The sequence below is a fragment of the Leptodactylus fuscus genome, chromosome 9, assembly GCF_031893055.1.
Source record: "Leptodactylus fuscus isolate aLepFus1 chromosome 9, aLepFus1.hap2, whole genome shotgun sequence".
NCBI lineage: Eukaryota > Metazoa > Chordata > Amphibia > Anura > Leptodactylidae > Leptodactylus > Leptodactylus fuscus.
The window spans coordinates 50,922,922-50,946,195 of NC_134273.1; the positions used below are offsets into that span (position 1 = coordinate 50,922,922).

At 43.0% G+C, this 23,274-nt stretch overlaps 1 protein-coding gene across 2 annotated transcripts in view; it reads right to left on the minus strand.

Moving 5' to 3' along the window:
- PRRX1 (paired related homeobox 1) overlaps positions 1-23,274 on the minus strand; it is a 60,130-nt gene that overhangs the window by 2,479 nt on the left and 34,377 nt on the right. The window contains exon 4 of one of the 2 annotated variants that reach the window (XM_075287854.1): positions 7,144-7,214. The exons of the other annotated variant lie outside the window; for it this stretch is intronic. Coding sequence (XP_075143955.1) covers positions 7,163-7,214 — 52 coding nt within the window. The 3' untranslated portion in view covers positions 7,144-7,162. Of the gene's footprint in view, positions 1-7,143; positions 7,215-23,274 lie in introns of those variants that run through there. 2 annotated transcript variants of the gene reach the window in all.

A 23,274-nucleotide genomic window follows, 5' to 3' on the forward strand; every position in this document is an offset into this window, starting at 1 on the left:
TCATTATTGCACATTTAGCTGCTAAAGAAATAGAACTTTGACCTCCTACTCCGCTCTGCTCCCATCCGCTCCTCACACAACCGTCTCCAAGATTTGTCCCGTGCATCCCCCATACTCTGGAACTCCTTACCAAGACACATAAGACTGATTCCCACAATCACAGGCTTCAAGAAGGCCCTGAAGACTCACCTATTCAGGAAGGCCTACAACCCCCAATAACACTATCACCACACTGCCATCTGTACAGTCTCCCCCTATCCTTCTGTCTCTATCCCCTTTCCCTCATAGATTGTAAGCCCTCGCGGGCAGGGCCCTCTACCCCACTGTGCCAGTCGGTCATTGTTAGTATTATACTGTATCTACCTGTATAGTTGTGTATTGTATGTAAACCCCCAAATGTAAAGCGCCATGGAATTAATGGTGCTATATAAATAAATAAATAAATAAATAAATAAATAATAATAATAATAATAATAATAATAATATAAGATAATCTTTTAATAATCCAACAGTAGAGAAATTTCAGCATGTTACAGCAGCACAGTAATACAGATACAGGATAATACACAGTAGTATATTACAGGACACACATAAGCTGAGAAGAGAAGATATACTAGGAGTCCATAGCAGCTAAGGAACAGAAGAAGAAAGAAGGAAGACTTCATAATCATTCAGTTTACTGTGCGGAGCGTCTTCGCTTGGTCTGATGTAGATTATACAGCCTGATCGCGGTTGGAAGGAAGAACTTGCGATAGCTCCTTCTCACACTTGGGGTGAAGCAGACGGTCACTTACAGTGCTGCTAAGTGCCATCAAGGTCCCATACATGGGGTGGTATTTGTTCTCCCACATGGAGCTCACCACGGACAGTATCCTTCTGTCACCCACCACCTGTACTGGGTCCAGGGGGCTCCCCAGGACAGAGCTGGCCCTTCTGATCAGCCTGTCAAGTCTATTTCTGTCCCTGGTTGATATACTGCTCCTCCAGCAGGCCACACCGAAAAAGATGGCTGATGCAACCACAGAGTGGAAAAAGGCCCTAAGAAGTGGCCCCTGGACTCCGAAGGCCCTCAGCCTCCTGAGCAGGTAGAGCCTGCTGTATAATAATAATAATAATAATAATAATAATAATAAAAAGAACTGATCAATGTTCTTTTGGACATTAGAATCAGCATGTTTAATACGGCTTTCTTGAATCGTTTTGTCAGATTAACAAATGTGACATAATACCAATTGATAAACTCTGATCCAAAAATGCTGTATAAGTCGATATTCCTATCAGATGAGATATAAGGTCCCTCTACCCCTACATTTTCTGATGCACCACAGTGAGCTATCTAGATACATTGGAGCCAGTCCAGAGGGGAGGGCACCAGAAACTACCATCCCGGCTCAGGTAAAGCCATGCTAATAGATATTTTGATTGTAGTTTCAACCATTCAACCATTCTGAACCAACATTTCACCCTTGCCCTCTTCCTACTTTACCATGTACGGGAATTTTCCCACAGGGGCAAAAAGAGTACCATAAATGGTGAAGATGAGACCCCTATCCATGGACACCCTAATGCAAAGGGATTTGATTATAGGGAATAATGAGACTGGTCAAAAATGACGTTGCAGCGAGAAGCCAAATGGATATTTAGATTAAAAACGGAGTCTCCACGAGGCTTGAATGAACAACTAAATTATTGTTGTTTCATTTAGGAAATTATTGGGTAATTTCTCTAGCCAAAAACTTTTGACATCTGAGTTCTAGTTTCTATGTAAAATACTTAAAGTATAATTCTTAGGGTATGCCTATCAACCAATTAAGAGGGACAGTACTTGGTTTAGTAAATGCTCAATGAGCAATGAGGTGGATGAGGTTGGTTTCACAATATACTCACCGTTCCTAGGAAAGTATGGGGGATGGGGATATTTAAAAAATTGTTGAAACTAGGGGTTATATGTTTGTTTAGAATTGCTGGAGTGCACTGATTGGATTCGTGCAAACCCTTTTCTCCTCATTCAGACGTCTATATGGACGGAGAAGCGCTACTGCGCATGCACGGAGTATGTTGTCAAGCTCCGTGCAGCAAACTACTGCGCATGCGCGGGATCGGGAGTGCGATCCCGCGGGACATGAATACTGGGAGTACGTCGATACGAGTGACGTCATGAATATGCGCGAGATGGCGCCAAAATCGGAATGGTATCCGTTTGCCCCCTGGAAATACGGGTAAGGGGAGGAGCGCCACAAAGGTATTTAAAGTTCTTGATTGGAGTAAGGGGTGCTGCCAGTGTCACTACACTTAGCGAGCGCTAGGAGATTGAATTATCTAGATGTCCTACCACTGTGGGCATAAGTTTGAGATGAGAGGAGTCTGCGGTTAGCAGCTTAAAGTAAGGTCCCCTGATGAGCGGTGCGTTACTGCACTGTGAAACGCGTAGGGACAACTAGGGTCTTGCTTGAGGGCTAGTTTGGGACTGCCCTTGTCAGGGCGGGAGTCAATGGGGGCTAGCACGCATCGGCAGGTAAACAACAGGGATTGAACGTCCTCCTGTGATGGGTCTGGTCCTGAATGAGACTCCCACTCCTGACATCTGGTAAGACCGTTCATTTTTGTCATCTTAATTGGCAGACTATAACGAACAGTTGGTGGTCAGTATGCTTTATGGTTATCACTTAAAGTGACATTGCCAAAAAAATCTCTATTTTTGTGGACTCATTAGCACATGAGTATTTGTTCTATGTATTGTCTCCAATAGGGGAATTTTTTTTAAAGCCATTGTTTGTGAGCACTTTTTATAATAATAATGAATAAATGTTAAGTTTTATGCATCAGTGCGCTGCTAAATAAATGAATAATGAGATCAGCCCCTTCTGTCCTAAGACTCCATATAGAATAAGTTATCTGTTGAAAATGGAAGAGAGTGTGCTCTAAAGTAGTCGAGTATAAGCCGAACCAAATATAAGCCGAGGCCCCTAATTTTACCACATAAAACTGGAAAAACTTATTGACTCGAGTATAAGCCGAGGGGGGAAAATGCAGCAGCTACTGGAAAATTTAAATGGTTGGAGTTTTTGGGTGCAGTAGTTGCTGGGTGCTGGGAAAGGGGAGGGGGTGTTTTGGTTGTCTGTCTGCCCCTTCTCTGAGCTTGAGGACTGTTTTTTTCCTCCCACTTGGAATTCAGCCTGGCCGAATATAGGGTATCTGCAGTGCTCCTATTAACCCCTGCAGATACCCTATATTCAGTAGACTGGGCACTTTCAGACACAGTGATACCTAATGTGTATGTGTTTCACAGTCAATTTCCACTTTTATATGTATTCTAGGGAAAGGAGCGATTTAGAACTTTTATTTATTTTATTTTTGTATTATATTTTTTTAAGGCTCCTTTTTTATCTTCACTATTTTATGGGAGATTCTATACCTTACTATTGCGGCTGGTCATAGACATACCCCCCCCCCCCCTCAATTTTTGTTTTTTTTGTTTGCTTGACTCAAGTTTAAGCTGGGGGGCCTTTTTCAGCACAAAAACTGTGCTGAAAAACTCGGCTTATACTCGAGTATATATGGTACTTGGAGTTCTCAGGATCAGAGATGTCCACATGCAACATAATTCCAAGAAAGTCTTCAGCCTAGCCCAGAGGGCCAAGGTGTTGGATAAGGTTGGGCATGGGTTAGGTGGCCATTTCCTAGAGGAGAGGAAGCTAGTCAACAACCATGAGGTAACCACTGAATCCTCAATGGCCACCCACTGTGGGTCATTTTCCCTCATGTTCTAGTCAAGTTGTTTAAAATTTATCTTACTACATAAGGTTAGTGGCTATGTCAGCATTAACAATAGGTTTTCAGCTTTGTCAGCAAATAAAGTGCACTTATGCTCCCTCCCTCCTACCATAAGCCTTTATGGTCGTATATCAACCGCTAATGACATTGCCAACACAAATAAGGCTGGGGAAAGGACTAGGTCTAGTCCCCCCTGGCAATATGAATAATATGAATAATGTCTAATACATATCCTCTACTGTTTACCCTGGCTATTGAGATTCTGTATAAAGTATTCAAAAGCAAAAGAAAATATTGGGTGAGCCCATCCAGTCTAGTCTACAGAAACGATATCAATGACCCTACAAGTCTGGTCAGAGGCTTGTCTCCTGAGACAAAACCGATCTGTTCCAGGTGGGTATATGCTGAGAGCAATGAGTTTATTCTATTGGCTAGAATTATCGTTAGGAGTTACATGTCATTATTTATTAGCGATATCTGCCTATAGCTATCTGTAGTAGGCAGGTCTTTGTTTGGCCTGGGAAGAACTTTCATGGTCGCCATATACTACTCAGGACCTAGTAGATCACCTGACCTGATTACATTATATTACAAAGCCAACTTTTTATAATATGCAGCACTAAAGCCATCTGCTCCAGAACGAATTGTGGAATTAACGTCTTTAATTGCCAAGGTTGCCAAATCTATCTCACCCAGGATGGACCATGTTTTGGCCATTTCTGGTTGCCATCGCACTGCATACATTTCTCTACAGAAACATGTAAACTCCTCTTTAGGATTTTTAGACATGCAACCATTACCAAGTGGTAGTTTAGGGATTGTACACAGTTACTGCTTAGGAGAAAAACTACGGTAAGCGCCAATTGGATTCCTGCTTTTTTTTCTTGCAAGAAAAACCATCTTAGGGAGCCTGCACACGGAGTTACGCTCCGCTCATTCTGAATGTAAAACTCGTTCAGAATGAGCGCGTAAAAACCAGATCCCATTGATTTCTATGGGTGCCGGCGTACATGCGCTACCCATTGAAATCGATGGGAGGCTTTTTCCCTATTGCTTTCAATGTGATACACGCATATCACATTGAAAGCAATAGGGAAAAAAGCCTCCCATTGATTTCAATGGGTAGCGCACGTATGCCGGCACCCATTCAAGTCAATGGGAGCTGGTTTTTACGCACTTATTCTGAACGAGTTTTACGTTCAGAATGAGCAGAGCGTAACTCCATGTGAAGGCTCCCTAAAGCTTTGTCTCAGCAATAGTGGTTAAAATTCAATTCCTTTTGTACTTCCTCAATCTTACATCACAAGTCTATCACCAGGTGGGTTTTATGCTCTCACAGGAGAGGAGCCGGGTCTTACTTTTTTCTACCGCAGGTTTGCAGCCAGTGGAATCATTAATCTGCTAATGGACTCTATCTGGTCTAAGCCATAAATGATGGAAGTCCACCAATACAACATCATGATGCGACCACAAGCAAGAGGTAATTTTCACCAATCTGAACATTGGGAGTAAACTAGAAGATATTAAGTTGTGGTCTATCAATGTATAGGTGGTGATCTGTATCATTTAGGACTGTAAACCAACCTGTTGTGGATCCTGTGACTAAAATACACCAGACCTGTACCAGGTCTCGTATTATGGTGAGCAAAATGAATCTAAAGGGTCAGATTATATCATTATACCAAATCGCCCTGTTTTACATTCATTTATGCATGCAGCTAAAGAAAGTAGACCTCTATATTTCTCTCTGCTACTTCTGGTGCCCGTGCAGTTCTTCAGTGAACCCGAGGATGTACACCCCAACCTCACTGCACAATTGCCAGAGGTATGGGGCATGCACACTGAAACCCAGGTGTAATTCTCTCAAAGTGAAAAACTGTGCCAGCGTGAGGAGTACAGCAGCAGGGTGAGTAAAAAGCTTCTTTTTTTTTAATTTTTGGCACAGATGGCTTTATAACAAGGCCATTTGGGACACTAAATCCCCGGTCCATAAGGGCACATGGGTGGCTTAGTGTCCCAAATCACCTTCACAGATTCCCTTTAAAATCACTCCATAGCAATAGATATATATATATATATATATATATATATATATATATATATATATATATATATATATATATATATACACACACACAGAAACTATTAAACTGTATATTACTAATATCCATAATCAGTAAGCTCCCCTTAGTGGCAGCAGAGAGAATATCATTTAACTACGGTTCTCATGAATGGTTCACATAGATGTTTCCAAATACTAGGAATAATCCTCTTGGAAGTGAATCCATGACATATTAACCACTTCTCGACCACCCATTGGGTATATATATTTGGAGAGTGGCTTTCTTGTTCTGCAAGGACGTACTGGTTCGTCCAAGCAGTTTTCAGCAGCTGCACGAAATCGAGCTGTCATAGAGAAGGCAGGGACAGTTTATCACCGTCCTTGCTTTCCTGATCGCTGTATACACAGCTATTGGTGCCGTCATGATGCAGCTCCCATCTGACCCAGCGGTCACGTGATCTGCTGGCTTCAGATTCTGTTAGAGCTGCTGGGACCCAGATCAGCTCTATAGTAATGTGCAGGAGGATGTATTCCTCCTGCAATTGGAGCTACCTGTACCAGCCCCAGTTACAGGGGAAATCAGCCTCCCCCACAAAAAAAAGTGATCATATGTCTCCAAAGGTCTATTATGACTCTATTATGTTTGCTGCTCACAGGGGAAGAGGGATGTGAGCTTGCAAATAAAACATCACAGCTCACAGCTGCCCATGACATCAGATGTGAGGGTGATTTATTACCTGTGATTTCATTGCAGGGGAGAGTGGACAAAGGAGGGATACACAGAGAGTGAGAGCAGGCAGATGAATCATGGGAAATGTAGTTTTTCTACAGATTAACTGCATGTAAATAACAGTGATACAAGGAGCAGCAAGTAAAATAAAGCCAAGCAAAGCGTGCACAATGGAACAGTGAGTATTTTACACTGCTGTGGATGTATTTGTAGTTGATTTTTGGAAGCTGGATAACCCCTTTAAAACTAATCTACTTAGCTCCTCTTGCTTTATAACATGCTACCTGCAAAATTAACTGCATTTTATGGTGAAAAGTTCACTTAAAAAAGAGAATCTCTCAGTTCTACTGCCATGGCTGTTTTTGTATGTACTTGCATATCCAAAGTTCTGGAGAATCATTCCCAAAATTCTGCACACTGAAAATAGGCAGGCATGCATCTACTCAATGCAACTGAGTGTTCCAGAACTGTTATAATGTAGGGAATGCACATATAAAGCTGAGAGGTCCTCTTTAGTATCCCCTTAACATTTTGTAAAATGTCAGCATCTCATTACTCATATACTCACCATGGGTAATATTTGGTATTCAATTTTCTCACCAATCTTGGAAAAGGTAAGTTCGCACTTTCGGAGTTTGGGACCACCCACTAAAACGTAGGAGGCAAAACAAAATCCACTGTCAGTCTTAAATTTCTATACAAATATACTAAAATACTAAGTAACTGATGGGCATGTTGAGTTGAAAACTGAATATATTGTAGAGATCTAGCTCTAATTTTTCGTATGGTTGTTGAGCCACACTGACTATTAAAAGGGGAAACTGTGTTTAAGATATAATCAAGTAATATGTTTATTAATCTAGAAATAACTGCTAGTGATATAGTTTTGACATTGGTAGTATGTTCTAGTAATGCTATGGTCTCCATGGTGCTACTAATGCATACTCACTGAGCATGTTGCTATTGAATTAGAACCATACAAGTATATAGGTTGGTAAAATGTGTCAAACACATAATTCACTGAACTGATCAGAGTGTGAGCACATATGCATAGTCCTATAATGAATTTTTGATGTATGGATCTGCAAAAGACACATATAATATATGTAGGAAAACTGCGTTTTTCATCAAAGATTTATACAGAAAACTTGTATTGCATTCCATATTTAATTTTTTTCTTTGCCTATTCCTATCTGAGAACTTAAAGGCAGAAGCCCATTTCTAAAACCTCATTCTCTTTTCCTAGGCTACATGAAAACTACCAATTCCCCTGTTTAGAATCAATAAGGAAAAAACAAGGATAAAAAGAATGATGCTCGGGTACCACAGTTATTTACCATTTTTTGGGGCATATTTATCAACGTGCTTGCGTCTGATTTTGGATTTATGAAGTGTTTGTGCCTTTTTTCTGTGTGAGAATTCCCTACCCGTCACTAGCTCTTCGCCCGGAGCACAGAATGGGAAAGCCGATAGTGCGCTGAATTCAGTGCACTGTCGGCTTTCTAGCAGTGTGTTACACCACGTGTGCCCCAGGAGGTGAAAGGTCCTCTTTAAAAAGGACCTTTCACCATCTCCAACAAGTCCGGCTCCTCACATCATATAATGGTTGCCGCTCCACTGATTCTAGCCAAGAACTATATATAGGAATATAGAAATATATAGGAAGTACTTATATTTCTACCTTCTGCACAATCAGTTCCTGACTTTGGCTCAAAATCGCAGCAAAATTTGCAGCAAAAAAGATTCGCTTCCGCCCCATGTTGCAAAAATGCAGCATTTTACAGTGCTTGCAAACTAATGAGATTCTGGCAAATCCCATCCACACATTGCAGAAAAAAAATCAACAGCGGAAAAGTTGTGTTTTCAAAAGTTCTGTATTGTTGAAATGTAAAGATTGAGAGTCCTTAGAAGTTGATACCTTTTTCATGGCTAACAAAAAATGATGACATATTGTTAGCCATTCACAGTACCCCCATAACCGTAGCAGCCTGTAGCCCCTCATAACTGTAGCAAACACAACGCCCACAGTCCTTAATATAAGGGTCAGGCACTCTATCCTCATAACATTTATAGTCATAGCGCCCCCTAGTAATGTAGCCATAGCTATATTGACATTATAGTGCATATGTACTGTATAACACACCAGTGACAAACACAGTGCCCTCACTATTGTGCAACCAGGGCTGCCATCAGGAATTTTGGGGCCCCATACAGCCTAAGTGTCTGCCCCCCCCCCCCCCCATTTTAAAACGACCTTAATTTGCGACACACCAATTCTGTATTACATTTCCCTTTATTTAGCAGCATTACAAGGCTTAATCAGATTCTATTTGCAGGTACAATCTGCTACGTGTGACAGCACCTATAGAGAGCCAACGCCATCTATAAGAGCCCTCCTAATAAATCCTCAGGGCTTATTCACATTGCGTTTTTGGCCTCCCTTGCCGGGATACGTTGGTAACCAGTCAAAATCAGCTGTCAACTTATCCCTGCACGAAGAACTGGCCATTAAAAAAAAAAAAGGGGGGCCTGCAGTTCTCCGTGCAGGGATAAGTGGGGAGCTGATTGTGACTGGTTACCAACGTATCCCAGCAAGGGAGGCCAAAAACGCAACGTGAATACTCCTTTACAGTGAAAGTCCCACCCCCAAACAGGCTGCTATGCTAGTAACATAGCAGCCTACATCATTATTATTCTCCAGCTAAAAACTTATATATTATATATTATTACCCCAGTTCCCTCTCCGCAGTGCCACACACCCGATGTCCCAACAATCCCCCCCATCCACCCTCTAACATCTTTCCATTGCCCCCTGTACCCATACCTCCCAACTATTGAAGAACCAAGAGAGGGATAAAATGTAAATGGAAATTTAGCCCCACCCACTGTTATGTTGACTCCGCCCACTCATTAATTTTTCATGTGCCCGCACACTGTATAATCCTCCTACAGTCACCCGTAAATTATATGTCCCCCCTCCGTCTCTCCCCCAGCTTCATATACACCCTTCATCTGCCCCCAGATTCATGTCACCTCCATCTCTGCCCCCAGATTCATGTCCCCCCATCTCTGCCCCCAGATTCATGTCCCCTCCATTTCTGCTGCCAGATTCATGTCCCCTCCATCTCTGCCCCCAGATCCATGTCCCCTCCATTTCTGACCACAGATTCATGTCCCCACATCTCTGCCCCCAGATTCATGTCCCCCCATCTCTGCCCCCAGATTCATGTCCCCTCCATCTCTGCCCCCAGATTCATGTCCCCCATCTCTTCCCCCAGATCCATGTCCCCTCCATCTCTGCCCACAGATTCATGTCCCCACATCTCTGCCCCGATTCATGTCCCCACATCTCTGCCCCCAGATTCATGTCCCCCATCTCTGCCCCCAGATTCATGTCCCCTCCATCTCTGCCCCCAGATTCATGTCCCCTCCATCTCTGCCCCCAGATTCATGTCCCCTCCATTTCTGCCCACAGGTTCATGTCCCCACATCTCTGCCCCCAGATTCATGTCCCCTCCATCTCTGCCCCCAGATCCATGTCCCCTCCATCTCTGCCCCCAGATTCATGTCCCCTCCATCTCTGCCCCCAGATTCATGTCCCTCCATCTCTTCCCCCAGATCCATGTCCCCTCCATCTCTGCCCCCAGATCCATGTCCCCTCCATCTCTGCCCCCAGATTCATGTCCCTCCATCTCTGCCCCCAGATTCATGTCCTCTCCATCTCTGCCCCCAGATTCATGTCCCTCCATCTCTGCCCCCAGATTCATGTCCCCTCCATTTCTGCCCCCAGATCCATGTCCCCTCCATCTCTGCCCCCAGATTCATGTCCCCTCCATCTCTGCCCCCAGATTCATGTCCCCTCCATCTCTGCCCTCAGATTCATGTCCCTCCATCTCTGCCCCCAGATTCATGTCCCCTCCATCTCTGCCCCCAGATCCATGTCCCCTCCATCTCTGCCCCCAGATTCATGTCCCTCCATCTCTGCCCCCAGATTCATGTCCTCTCCATCTCTGCCCCCAGATTCATGTCCCTCCATCTCTGCCCCCAGATTCATGTCCCCTCAATTTCTGCCCCCAGATCCATGTCCCCTCCATCTCTGCCCCCAGATTCATGTCCCCTCCATCTCTGCCCTCAGATTCATGTCCCTCCATCTCTGCCCCCAGTGTCATGCCGTCCTCTCCTTCATCTACCCCCAGTTTCACATTCCACAATACACTTACCTTTTCCTCGTTCCCCCGCTGCTCTCTGCGCGCCTCTCTCTCTTACTGGCGCACAGTTGTAGATGCGATGTGACGTCATCACATCGCGTCTACACTGCCGGGTAGCCGGCGGCAGTGGCGAAGTGAGGAGCTGACACAGGTCAGCTCCTCGCTTTAGCGGCTGAAGCGAGCTGACCTATGTCAGCTCCTCGCTTCGCCGCTGCCGCCTCTCTCGCTGACGCTGACACATATGCGGCTGAAGCGAGGAGCAGACCTGTGTCAGCTCCTCGCTTCGCCGCTGCCGCCTCTCTCGCTGACACATATGCGGCTGGCTCAGCCGTATACAGTCCTATGAAAAAGTTTGGGCACCCCTATTAATCTTAATCATTTTTTGTTCTAAATATTTTGGTGTTTGCAACAGCCATTTCAGTTTGATATATCTAATAACTGATGGACACAGTAATATTTCAGGATTGAAATGAGGTTTATTGTACTAACAGAAAATGTGCAATATGCATTAAACCAAAATTTGACCAGTGCAAAAGTATGGGCACCCTTATCATTTTATTGATTTGAATTCCCCTAACTACTTTTTACTGACTTACTGAAGCACAAAATTGGTTTTGTAACCTCAGTGAGCTTTGAACTTCATAGCCAGATGTATCCAATCATAAGAAAAGGTATTTAAGGTGGCCAATTGCAAGTTGATCTCCTATTTGAATCTCCTCTGAAGAGTGGCATCATGGGCTACTCAAAACAACTCTCAAATGATCTGAAAACAAAGATTGTTCAACATAGTTGTTCAGGGGAAGGATACAAAAAGTTGTCTCAGAGATTTAACCTGTCAGTTTCCACTGTGAGGAACATAGTAAGGAAATGGAAGACCACAGGGACAGTTCTTGTTAAGCCCAGAAGTGGCAGGCCAAGAAAAATATCAGAAAGGCAGAGAAGAAGAATGGTGAGAACAGTCAAGGACAATCCACAGACCACCTCCAAAGAGCTGCAGCATCATCTTGCTGCAGATGGTGTCACTGTGCATCGGTCAACTATACAGCGCACTTTGCACAAATAGAAGCTGTATGGGAGAGTGATGAGAAAGAAGCCGTTTCTGCACGTACACCACAAATAGAGTTGCCTGAGGTATGAAAAAGCACATTTGGACAAGGCAGCTTCATTTTGGAAACAAAAATTGAGTTGTTTGGTTATAAAAAAAGGCGTTATGCATGGCGTCCAAAAAGAAACAGCATTCCAAGAAAAACACATGCTACCCACTGTAAAATTTGGTGGAGGTTCCATCATGCTTTGGGGCTGTGTGGCCAATGCCGGCATCGGGAATCTTGTTAAAGTTGAGGGTCGCATGGATTCCACTCAGTATCAGCAGATTCTTGAGAATAATGTTCAAGAATCAGTGACGAAGTTGAAGTTACGCCGGGGATGGATATTTCAGCAAGACAATGATCCAAAACACCGCTCCAAATCCTCAGGCATTCATGCAGAGGAACAATTACAATGTTCTGGAATGGCCATCCCAGTCCCCAGACCTGAATATCATTGAACATCTGTGGGATGATTTGAAGCGGGCTGTCCATGCTCGGCGACCATCTAACTTAACTGAACTTGAATTGTTTGTCCAAAATACCTTTATCCAGGATCCAGGAACTGATTAAAAGCTACAGGAAGCGACTAGAGGCTGTTATCTTTGCAAAAGGAGGATGTACTAAATATTAATGTCACTTTTCTGTTGAGGTGCCCATACTTTTGCACCGGTCAAATTTTGGTTTAATGCATATTGCGCATTTTCTGTTAGTACAATAAACCTCATTTCAATCCTGAAATATTACTGTGTCCATCAGTTATTAGATATATCAAACTGAAATGGCTGTTGCAAATACCAAAATATTTAGAACTAAAAATGATTAAGATTAATAGGGGTGCCCAAACTTTTTCATAGGACTGTATGTGTCAGCGAGAGAGGCGGCAGCGGCGAAGCGAGGAGCTGACACAGGTTAGCTCCTCGCTTCAGCCGCGAATGTGTTCAACTCAGATCTGCGTCCTCTGGATGCAGATCTGAGTTGAAACAAGCAGGACATACAATGACTGCTGCCGGCGCCAGGGGGCCCGGGCCCCCCCCATTTTTAAATTTGGCCGGGCCCCTGACGCCAGTAGCAGTAGTACCGGCCTATCGGCGGCCCTGTGTGCAACTACAGTGCTCGCGTACACAATGACACTCACCCTCACAGTGCTTTCATAATAGCAACTATGAACAATTCTAGGCTGACAAGCTATAAACTAATGGTAACCTATCAATGTGTACAACAAGCTAAAATCAGTGGTGTCCTAGAATTCATTCATTCATTCATTCATTCATTCATTCATTCATTTATTCATTCACACATTCACTCCATCACCAAGCACCAGTGCTACCCTACACCATCAAAGTTAATGACAAGGACTCCTTAACCTCAGGGAAGGACCATCAGGGAATTTTCAGTTATTTAAAAAATGTGAGTTTTTGTTTTCTGCTGTCTAAACCTTTATCCTACAGTAAGAAGAATGCTATAGTCCTAAGAACACACCATTCTGCCCAAGTATTCTTTGGAAGAATATGCAAATCTGTCTCCTAAGATGTAAACAGGGAGACAGTGCCTCTGTTATGCTGCCCTCTATTGGCAAGCACCCTGAACAACATGCCCGACTCTCCCAGAAGTCTTTACTGCATAATGCGGGGTTATAACCAAATCAATTTCTCAGCTACGGACGGCACGGAGTGACAATATCCCCATAACAAAGTATTCTTTGTAACTATAGGTTTATTTTCAAGATCACACGAAAGGACATTCATTCAATTTTAAAACTAAAAAAGGCTTTCTCTGAAAACAAGCTTGCCCACTCTAGGGCCTCCTGCACATAACCTTAGGCGTTCTTACTGTCCGCAAATACTGGTACACAAAAATGTCAGTAGGTCAGCCGCACACATGAATCTGCAAAAAGACTTGTATGATGCCCTACATTTGCCTGTGCCGAAATGTGGACAAAAATATGATACGCTTCATAATTTGTGGTCCTTGGATATGACACAGACACACGGCCGCAAAAAATGCCTAAGGCTTCCTTCACACAAATGTACTTTGCATAACAAAGTATGAACACATGAATTTCTATGGGCTTGTATACACAGCAACAGTGAAGAACTGCAAAATAGGGAGCAAGTCTTGTACCTTTGGATTACAAAAGTATTCATACCCCTTGAACTTCTTCACATTTTATTACCTTACAACCACAAACTTAAAGGGGTATTCCCACCTCACATACTCATCAGTCTTTACTGCTGTAAAATCTTCTTTCTTCCTGGTTTCTTGCACCATTTGGTGGGCGGGGTTTCACATGCAACCTGCCGTTTAGCTCCGCCCCTAAAGTCACGTGTAGCTCCGCCCACCCATATTGGACTATGAAGTACAGGCAGCAGCAACTCCATTATGTGTTACATACAGATACTGCCTGTCTCTGCCATAATGAACACAATTGAATTAGCTAGCCTGATAACTGGGAGAACAGAAGAAATGAAAGCAGCTCCTCTCCCCTATTTGAGTGCAGGAAGCTAGGTCACATGTGGTGTAGACACAGAAATAGCTAGAAACACAGGCTCGCTCCCATGCACTTAGCCCCTCCTCCCTCCCCCCTGAGAGCAGCAGATACATCACTTGACTCATGAGCAGCTAAGTCAGGGCTGTGGCCACAATGAATTGAATAAAGTAAGATAGTGGACAAACAAAGCAGTTTTGCTGAAGCAGTGTATTTAGGAAAAGTCTTACATCCACATTAACAAGCAGTATAGATAGGATCCTTGTGATGGGACAACCCCTTTAAATGTGTTGAGATTTTAAATGTAAAGATTGAGAGTCCTCAGTAGTTGATACCTTTTTTAATGGCTAACAAAAAATGATGACAGATTGCAAGCTTTCGAGACTACTAGGTCTCTTCATGATAGACCAACACAAAGTAGCAGATAATTGTGAAGTGGAACTAAAATGATACATGGTTTTACAAAATTGTAATCAAATTGTAATCAAGTGTGACGTGCAAAAGTATTCAGCCTCCCTGTACTCTGATACTCGTAAATAAAATCCAGTGCGCATAATTGTCTTCAGAAGTCACTTAATTACTTAATAGAGTCCAGCTGTGTGTAATTTAGTATAAATACACCTGTTCTGTGAAGGCCTCAGTGGTTTGTTAAAGAATACTAGTGAACAAACTGCATCATGAAGACTAAGGAACTCAACAAACAGATCAGAGATAAAGTTGTGGGATAGGTTAAAGCAGGCTTAGGCTGGAGCTCCAAGGACCAGAAAAAACGTGATTTGCCCGCGGCGGAAACGCCGTAGGAAAAATCGTGGCGTTTTACAGTAAGTGCAAAGTGGATGGGATTCTAGTGAATCTGATGCCTACTTTGCAGTAAAAACCATAGGACGGTCACGCTGTGATTTCCAAAAACAGCGTGGTTTTGGAAATCACAGCATCTCAATTATATCTCCAAGTAACGCTGGAGATTTTCCCATAGATGTAATTGTAACAGAAAGTCCACAGAGGAAAACTCAGCAAACTTTCTGTTTTACAGTGCTACGAGAAGAACCGCGATGTGTTCCCTCTGCGGTTTTCCTGTGGGGCCTCAGCCTCAGGTTATAAAAACATATCCCAAGCTTTGAACATTCCAAAGAACAATGTTCAATCCATCATCCAAAAATGGAAAAAAACAATCTACAAGAGGCTCATGGTCACCCTGGAGGAGTTGCAGAAATTCACAGCTCAGGTGGGAGAATCTGTTCACAGGACAACTAGAAGTCGTGTACTTCACAAATCTGACCTTTATAGAAGAAGTGCCTTTTGCAGTTTGCCACACAGCAAACATGCAGAAGAAGGTGCTCTGGTCCAATGGACCAGTATGCAAATTATTATGTGTTCATATGTTCATCAGGGACAGGGAAGCTGATCAGAGTTGATGAGAAAATGGATGGAGCTAAATACAGGGCAATCCTGGAAGAAAACCTGTTGGTGGCTGCAGAAGACTTGAGACTGGGAAGGAGATTCACCTTCCAAAAAGACAATGTCCCCAAACATACAGTCAGAGCTACAGTGGAATGATTTAGATGAAAGAATATTTACCACCGTTTTTCCTGTGGCGTTTTTGCCCCATGGGGCCCCAGCCTTAATTAGGGATCACAGGGAATTTTAAATCAGGGGCACTATTTAAGGGGGCACGCAGAGACATTACTCATTTAAAGATGCACTCGGGTATATTCATTATGGATCTGTTATATCATATATTTTATGAATGGACCAGTCAAAGTCCAGACCTAAACCCCATTGAACATTTGTGGCAAGACATGAAAATTGCTGCTCACAGACACTCTCCATCCAATCTGGCTGAGCTTGAGCTATTTTGCGCAGAAGAATGGGCAAAAATCTCAGCCTCTAGATGAGCAAAGCTGGTAGAGACATACCCCAAAAGACTTGCAGCTGTAATTACAATGAAATGTGGCTCTACAAAGTATTGATATAGGGTGCTGAATACATATGCACATCACACTTTTCAGAATTTTATTTGATTACAATTTTGAAAACCATTTATCATTTTCCTTCCTCTTCACAATTATCTGATACTTTTTTATTGAAAAAGAAAAAATATATATCCTTGTACCGTGTTAGCCAGTGGATATGAAATGAAAGAAATTTTCTGAGAGAAGTCCTCAGTAGTTGATACCTTTTTTAATGGCTAACTCAAAAAGTTTTTTGATGACATATCGAGCTTTCGGGACTACTATAAAGGTCCCTTCATCAGGATGGTACCATCCTGATGAAGGGACCTTTATAGTAGTCCCGAAAGCTCGATATGTCATCAAAAAACTTTTTGCGTTAGCCATTAAAAAAGGTATCAACTACTGAGGACTTCTCTCAGAAAATTTCTTTCACTTTTTTATTGGTCTATCACTTAAAATCTCAATAAAATACATTAAGTTTGTGCTTGTAAGGTGACAAAATGTGAAAAAAATTCAAGGGGTATGAATACTTTTACAAACCATTGTACATGTGTGAATTTTCACAAAATCTCAATTTTTTTTCAGATTTGAGTTGTTTAACCCCTTCCTGACATCTGCTGTAATACTACAGCAGATGTCAGGTGTTTAAATATTGTGGCCACTCAGGAGTCGGGCGGCCACCATAGCCACTGTATTATACAGCAGAGACCCAGCGCTAATGCCCATGATCAGTGCCCACACTGACACCTCAGTCAAAGCTGGCTGACGCGCCACTTTACTGGCGGCACGCGGGCGTCGCATTTTTACTGGGGAACTAGGGCTAGCGTCCAATTACTATGACAGCCAGCAGCCTTTTGACATGGCTTTCTCACTGACATGGCTTGAGAAAGCACTTAGATAGAGCGCAAAACGGCTGTTGCCCTTTGATGCTTTGTGTTACTGGCTCTCCCGATGTGATTTTACTTCTTATGTAATAAAGGACTGTTTTATTCATCTATCCTTGACTGGTGAGTGCACCCACTATTTTTCTTTTTTCTTGCAAAAATAGTAAAGTTGTGGGGTTTGGAAAGGCGGGGGTTGTCAAAAACAAAAATAGAAAAATTCTTCTGTCGAGAAGGGGTTATAAGGAATCTGCCACACTGAAGAATCTGCAAGTAGCAGACTTGATAAAAATGAAATACAGTTTGTGCAAAATGATTCACTTCATTCATATAGATTAGTTGGGGTCCAATAAACAGGACCCCACCGAGCAGCTGTTTGATGGGTAATGGATAGGGTTGAGCCGATCTTGAAATTTCAGGATCGTTTTTAAAATCTGATTTCCGATCATTTTCTATTCGAACCCAATCCCAATCCCAATCCCAATTCCGACCCCAATGCAAGTCAATGGGATTTTTTAAATAATCAGAGATCGCATTTAAAAAACGATCCTAAACGGTTCAATTTTTGGACCCCAGACTGTGTAGTGATTAACACACACACACACCCGTGTTCGCTGACCTGCAGCTCCCAGTTCTTCTTTGTCCAGTCCGATCCTCTATCCTTCACATCTTCAGAGCACCCTGCCCCACCCCGCCTCCCTAGACTTCTCCATAATACTAGTCTAGGGAGGCGGGGGATGGGCGCAGGGTGCTCTGAAGCCACATGAAGGAGAGAGGACCGGACCAGCAGAGGGCAGCCGCAGCACTTCTGAGCAAGTAAGTTGAGTGAAGTTTACGAGTAGATAGATATTACTGTACATTGACTTGTCTAGTAGATAGAAAAGTCAATGTACAGTAGTATCTATCTACTCGTGAACTTGCCTCATCGTCCTCACAGCAGCGCAGCACACAGTGATTTACCGCAGCCCGCCACTCTTCTGCTTCGTCCTTATTTTACCGTATATTCAGCTGAGTATAAACAGTCCCAGTAAAACAGGGACAAAGCAGAAGAGTGGCATGCTGCGGTAAATCCATAGGAATGAATGGACGCAGCTGGCACGCAGGGATTTAAGCGGCCGGCCGCTTCCATTCATTCCTATGGGTGCTAAGCTTTTCCCACAATGATTGACCAGTAGCCAAGCATTGTGGGAAATAAGCCCCGATCTCGATCTCGCCCGAAAAGATCGGGATCGGAATTCCGATCGCAATCGTGAAATTTTCTCGATCGCCGATCGGAATCCGATCCCGATCGCTCAACCCTAGTAATGGACTCTTGCGAGAAGCATGACCCTTTCACTGTTTACCTTGTACGCCATTTGTTTCATGGAAACTGTAATGAATTTACAGTCTTATATCATTCACTTCTAATTGTTGACATTGTATTTACAGGTACCATACTTTGTCATTTCTTTGTCACTGAATATTGTGAAAACAATACCCATAAAAAAGTTGCAAGTTACAATTTTTTCTAAATCAACTCCATTCTGAATTTTTCAAAACTTCTCAGCATAACGTATGAAATATAAAATGGTACCATTATAAATATGTCCCTCAAAAAACAAACCCTCGTACAACTTGAACAGGAAAATAATAAAAAAAATATGGCTACGTTTTGGAAGGCAATAAGAACAAAAAAAAAAAAAAAAATAGAAAGAAAAATAGCTGTGACAGGAAGGAGTTAATTAGATATTTATGCAGACAGACTATTTTTGTATTTGACCTAAGTCTTTGACATGTTCATTCAAATATTCATGGTAAACATATCTTTCATTGCAAACCGTGAGGCTAAGGCCCCACGGGCTGGAACCACCGCACTAAAGCGCTGTGGGAACAACCGTGGCCAGTGGCATAACTAGGAATGGCAGGGCGAACTTTTGACATGGGCCCCCACCCCCTTCCTGACTGACACCAAAGACCTCGACTGACCGAACCCCCACCGCATTCCTGTGCGCTCTATTATAGTATTATGCCCCATAGTGGCCCCTGCACACAGTATTATGCCCCATAGTGGCCCCAGGAAACAGCTACTGCTACCCGGGTAGTTACACCACTGACCGTGGCATGAACGTATTGCGGTTCTTCCTGCAGCGCTTTGAACAGAAAGTTCGCAGAGTTTTCCTCCGCAGACTTTCTGTTACAATTATATCTATAGGAAAGCCACCGGCATTTCCGTAGCTATAATTGACCGCGATGGTTTTGGAAATCGTAGCGGGTCCGCCCTGCGATTTTTTTCCGCAAAGTGGGCATGGGATTCTCATGAATCCCAGCCACTTTGCAAGTACTGTAAAACGCCACAATTTTTCTTGTGGTGTTTCCGCTTAGGCCAAATCGCAGCATTTCCGGCCTGTGGGGCCCCAGCCTTAGGAAATGCAGGAAACATTGCAGAAACGCAGCCTTTTTGTTGTAGATTTTGCTGCGGTTTTTTGAGCCAAAACCAGGAGTATATTGAGCAGAAAGGAGAAGTATAAGAGTTTCCTATACATTTCCCATTCCTTTTGTATCCATACTTGGCTTTGGCTCAAAAAACGCAACAAAATCTGCAAAAAAAAAAAGCTGCGTTTCCACATCGTGGGGCCTTAGCCTTAAACTACAACACAGAAACAGGTTCAATGTCAGGTCTGAAAGGTCTTAACCCCTTAAAAACCTCCTTGTGTTTCTACAGCTGTTGTTGGGGGTACTGATTATGATGCGCTGTTTTTCTACACCAGCACTTACGAAGCTCACAGCACTGTGTATGCTGTCATCTCATGCTTAAACTGTTACTAACAGCTTAAAGGTATGTTCTGTGCTCAATGAGCGCTTGGGGATTCCGTTCCTCATTCCACTTTAAAAAAATTTCTGCATTTTTCAAGTGGAAATCATGCAGAAACCCGCCAGACCCCATTATAGTCTATGGGGTTCAAAGGCTTCCACAGGTAACTCCTTTATAAGCGATTAGGTTTCCATATCTCAGATCCCCAAGCAGACTCAAGGAATGGAAAGCTGAACACAGGTGTGAAGCTAGCGTAAAACATCGGGGAACTGATCAGAAACCAACATAGATGGTCTCCAATCATGTGACTGCAGCAGAAAGACTGATTGACAGCGGCCAGCTGCAACATTTTTTAGGTGATCCGTTGGTTTATTATAGCAGCCATGGGAATCCAGACAAAGGACTTATGGGTGGCCACAAGTATCTGCCTGTTGGAGAGGTGGCTTTCTAGTTTCCCTTTAGTATAAAAATATTAAGTACTATAAAGTTTAATAAACAATAAAAAAACACTCCCAAAAATAAATAATTTTTTTAAAATAGTAAACCTTGAAAAAAAAATCCATATTTAATACCAGCAGAATTTTAATCACCGACAAAATACATTTCACGTGTTCTTATTTCAGCACTATAAATAGCAACATAAAAAGCTATGGCAGATATAAACACCTATATTGATAAAATTATATTGAAAAATTAAAATGTCATAACATTGAAAAAACATTAAAAAAATTGCTCAGCCATTTAAGGTTTAAATCGGGTTGGTACTAAGGAGCTATTGAGGTTTTCTAGGATACTGATGAACGATCATCAGGATAATCTATTAATATTAGATCAGTGGGAGTCTGACACCCGACATGCCCACAAATAAGCTGTTTGAAGAGGCTGCATCACTCAAGTGAGCGTAGCGTCACAGGCTGTGACATCACTTCATCATTCACATGGCCTGTTGCTCAGTATCAAAAGGATTGAACTGCAATGCCAAGCACAGCCACTATAATATGTAGTGGGACTGCGAAGCTTGTCCCGCTACCTCTTCATATAGCTGATTGGTGGCGTCTGGTAGCAAACCCCCACCAACCTGATACTGATGCTAAGGATAAGTTGTGAGTATTAGGCTAGGGCTACACAGAAACTTTGTCTGCAACTACCATCACACAACCAAAGATTGCCATGTTGCCCTCTGACACCTTCATTAATGTTAAGAAAAGGAGTTGCATTATGAATATTGCTTTACTGTTGTGGCACCCTCAGGGTTACAAGGCGACTCTAATTAAGGAATACAATTGAAGGAGTTGCAGGGCAATGCGCTGATCTTTGGTCGCACAATGGGAGTAACTGCTAAAGTCATCATGTGGCTCTAACCTTAGACTCCCAGACAACCCTTTTAACTGTGCTTTGCCTTTTAAGTCAAATTTTGTTGGAGAATGTTGATGAACTAGACATCACAATCCTAACTACACATACTAACTACACTACATACTAAACTACGCAACACAATCCTAAACCTTATAAGCTGGATCCACACAGTGCTTTTTTCCCCCCACATCTTTGTTACATTTTGAAAACAAAGGATCTTAAAAACAACATGCTTTTTTAATACCAAACACATTTTTACAGTACATTCCGGCTGTAGACTAATAATTATTATAATAATGAAAACTTATGTTTAATGGGAGCCTGTCAGCAGAAAAATCTGTATTAAACTAATAATAGTTTCTCGTAGGGATGCCACTACACAGTCCAAAGATCTTTTTCTTATTCTATTTTGCAGCTTAGTGGCGTAACTACCGGGGTAGAGAGGGTAGCAGCTGCCACAGGGCCCGGGACATTAGGGGCCCGGGGACAGCAACTACCGCTGCGTTTTTTTGTTTTTTTTTCTTAATAGGCCGTTAGTGGCTGGAGTTATTCCAGCGGGTAACGGGCCCTATTTACTTTTCAGACCCCCGAGTATAATGATCAGAAACCCGGGAGAGGTAAGAGAACATAAAAAACTGTGTTACTTACCTCTCTGCGCTCCATACAGGCATCAGTCCTAGTTGTCTGATGTCCCTGACGTCACTTGATCGGGACCTGCATCCCGGATCATGTGACATCCGGGGTCATGTGATGTTCCTGACGTCATTGAAGATGGCTGACACCACCGAGGACTGCAGCAGAGCTGGGGATAGGTAAGTGACAGTGGTTTTTATGACTGTTTTCCCCCTCGGGCTCTGATTATTATACTCTGGGGTCTGAAAAGACCCCCGAGTATAATAATTGTTCATGGGTGTTCATTATGGGGCATAATACAAGAAGGCCTTGGGCATAATTACAAAGCCATCCACAACCTGTCCCCTCCATGTATCTCTGACCTAATCTCCCGCTACCTGCCCACACGTAACCTCAGATCCTCCAATGACCTCCTACTCCGCTCTTCTCTCATCCGCTCCTCACACAACCACCTCCAAGATTTCTCCCGTGCATCTCCCATACTCTGGAACTCCCTACCAAGACACATAAGACTGATCCCCACAATCACAGGCTTCAAGAAGGCCCTGAAGACTCATCTATTCAGGAAGGCCTACAACCCCCAATAACACTATCACCGCACTGCCATCTGTACAGTCTCCCCCTCTCCTTCTGTCTCTCCCCCTTCCCCCATAGATTGTAAGCCCTCGCGGGCAGGGCCCTCTACCCCACTGTGCCAGTCGATCACTGTTAGTATTATATCTAGCTGTATATTCTGTGTATTGTATGTAACCCCCAAATGTGAAGCACCATGGAATTAATGGTGCTATATAAATAAACAATAATAAAAATAATAATACTGTGTGTAGGGGCCACAATGGGGCATAATAGTATGCAGGGGCCACTATGGGGCATAATAGAGCGCACAGGAATGTGGGGGGGGGGGTCGGTCGTTCGAGGTGTTTGGTGTTGGTCAAGAAGGGGAGGTCCATGTCAAAAGTTCATCATGGGGCCCCATCATTCCTAGTTATGCCACTGTCCATAGTCATAAAAATCACTGTTTTATTCTAATACAAATTGGCTGAAAAGTGTTTTAGGGGTGTCTCTTCTCCTGCTGAGGCTTCACTCTCTGCTCTAGATAATCCCCACTAGCTGCCGCCTAGCTCCTCCCCCCATTGCTTGAGTGACATATCTCAATTTGTAATACTTTGTCTGTAATTAGTGGCAGAGAAAATTTCTGGCAAAAGAAGACACACCCCTTTTCAGTTAATTTACATAAGAATATGAAAATGGAGCTGCAGTGCAGCATAAGAAAGGTATCTTTGGAAAGAGTAGATGCAGCCCTACAAGACACTG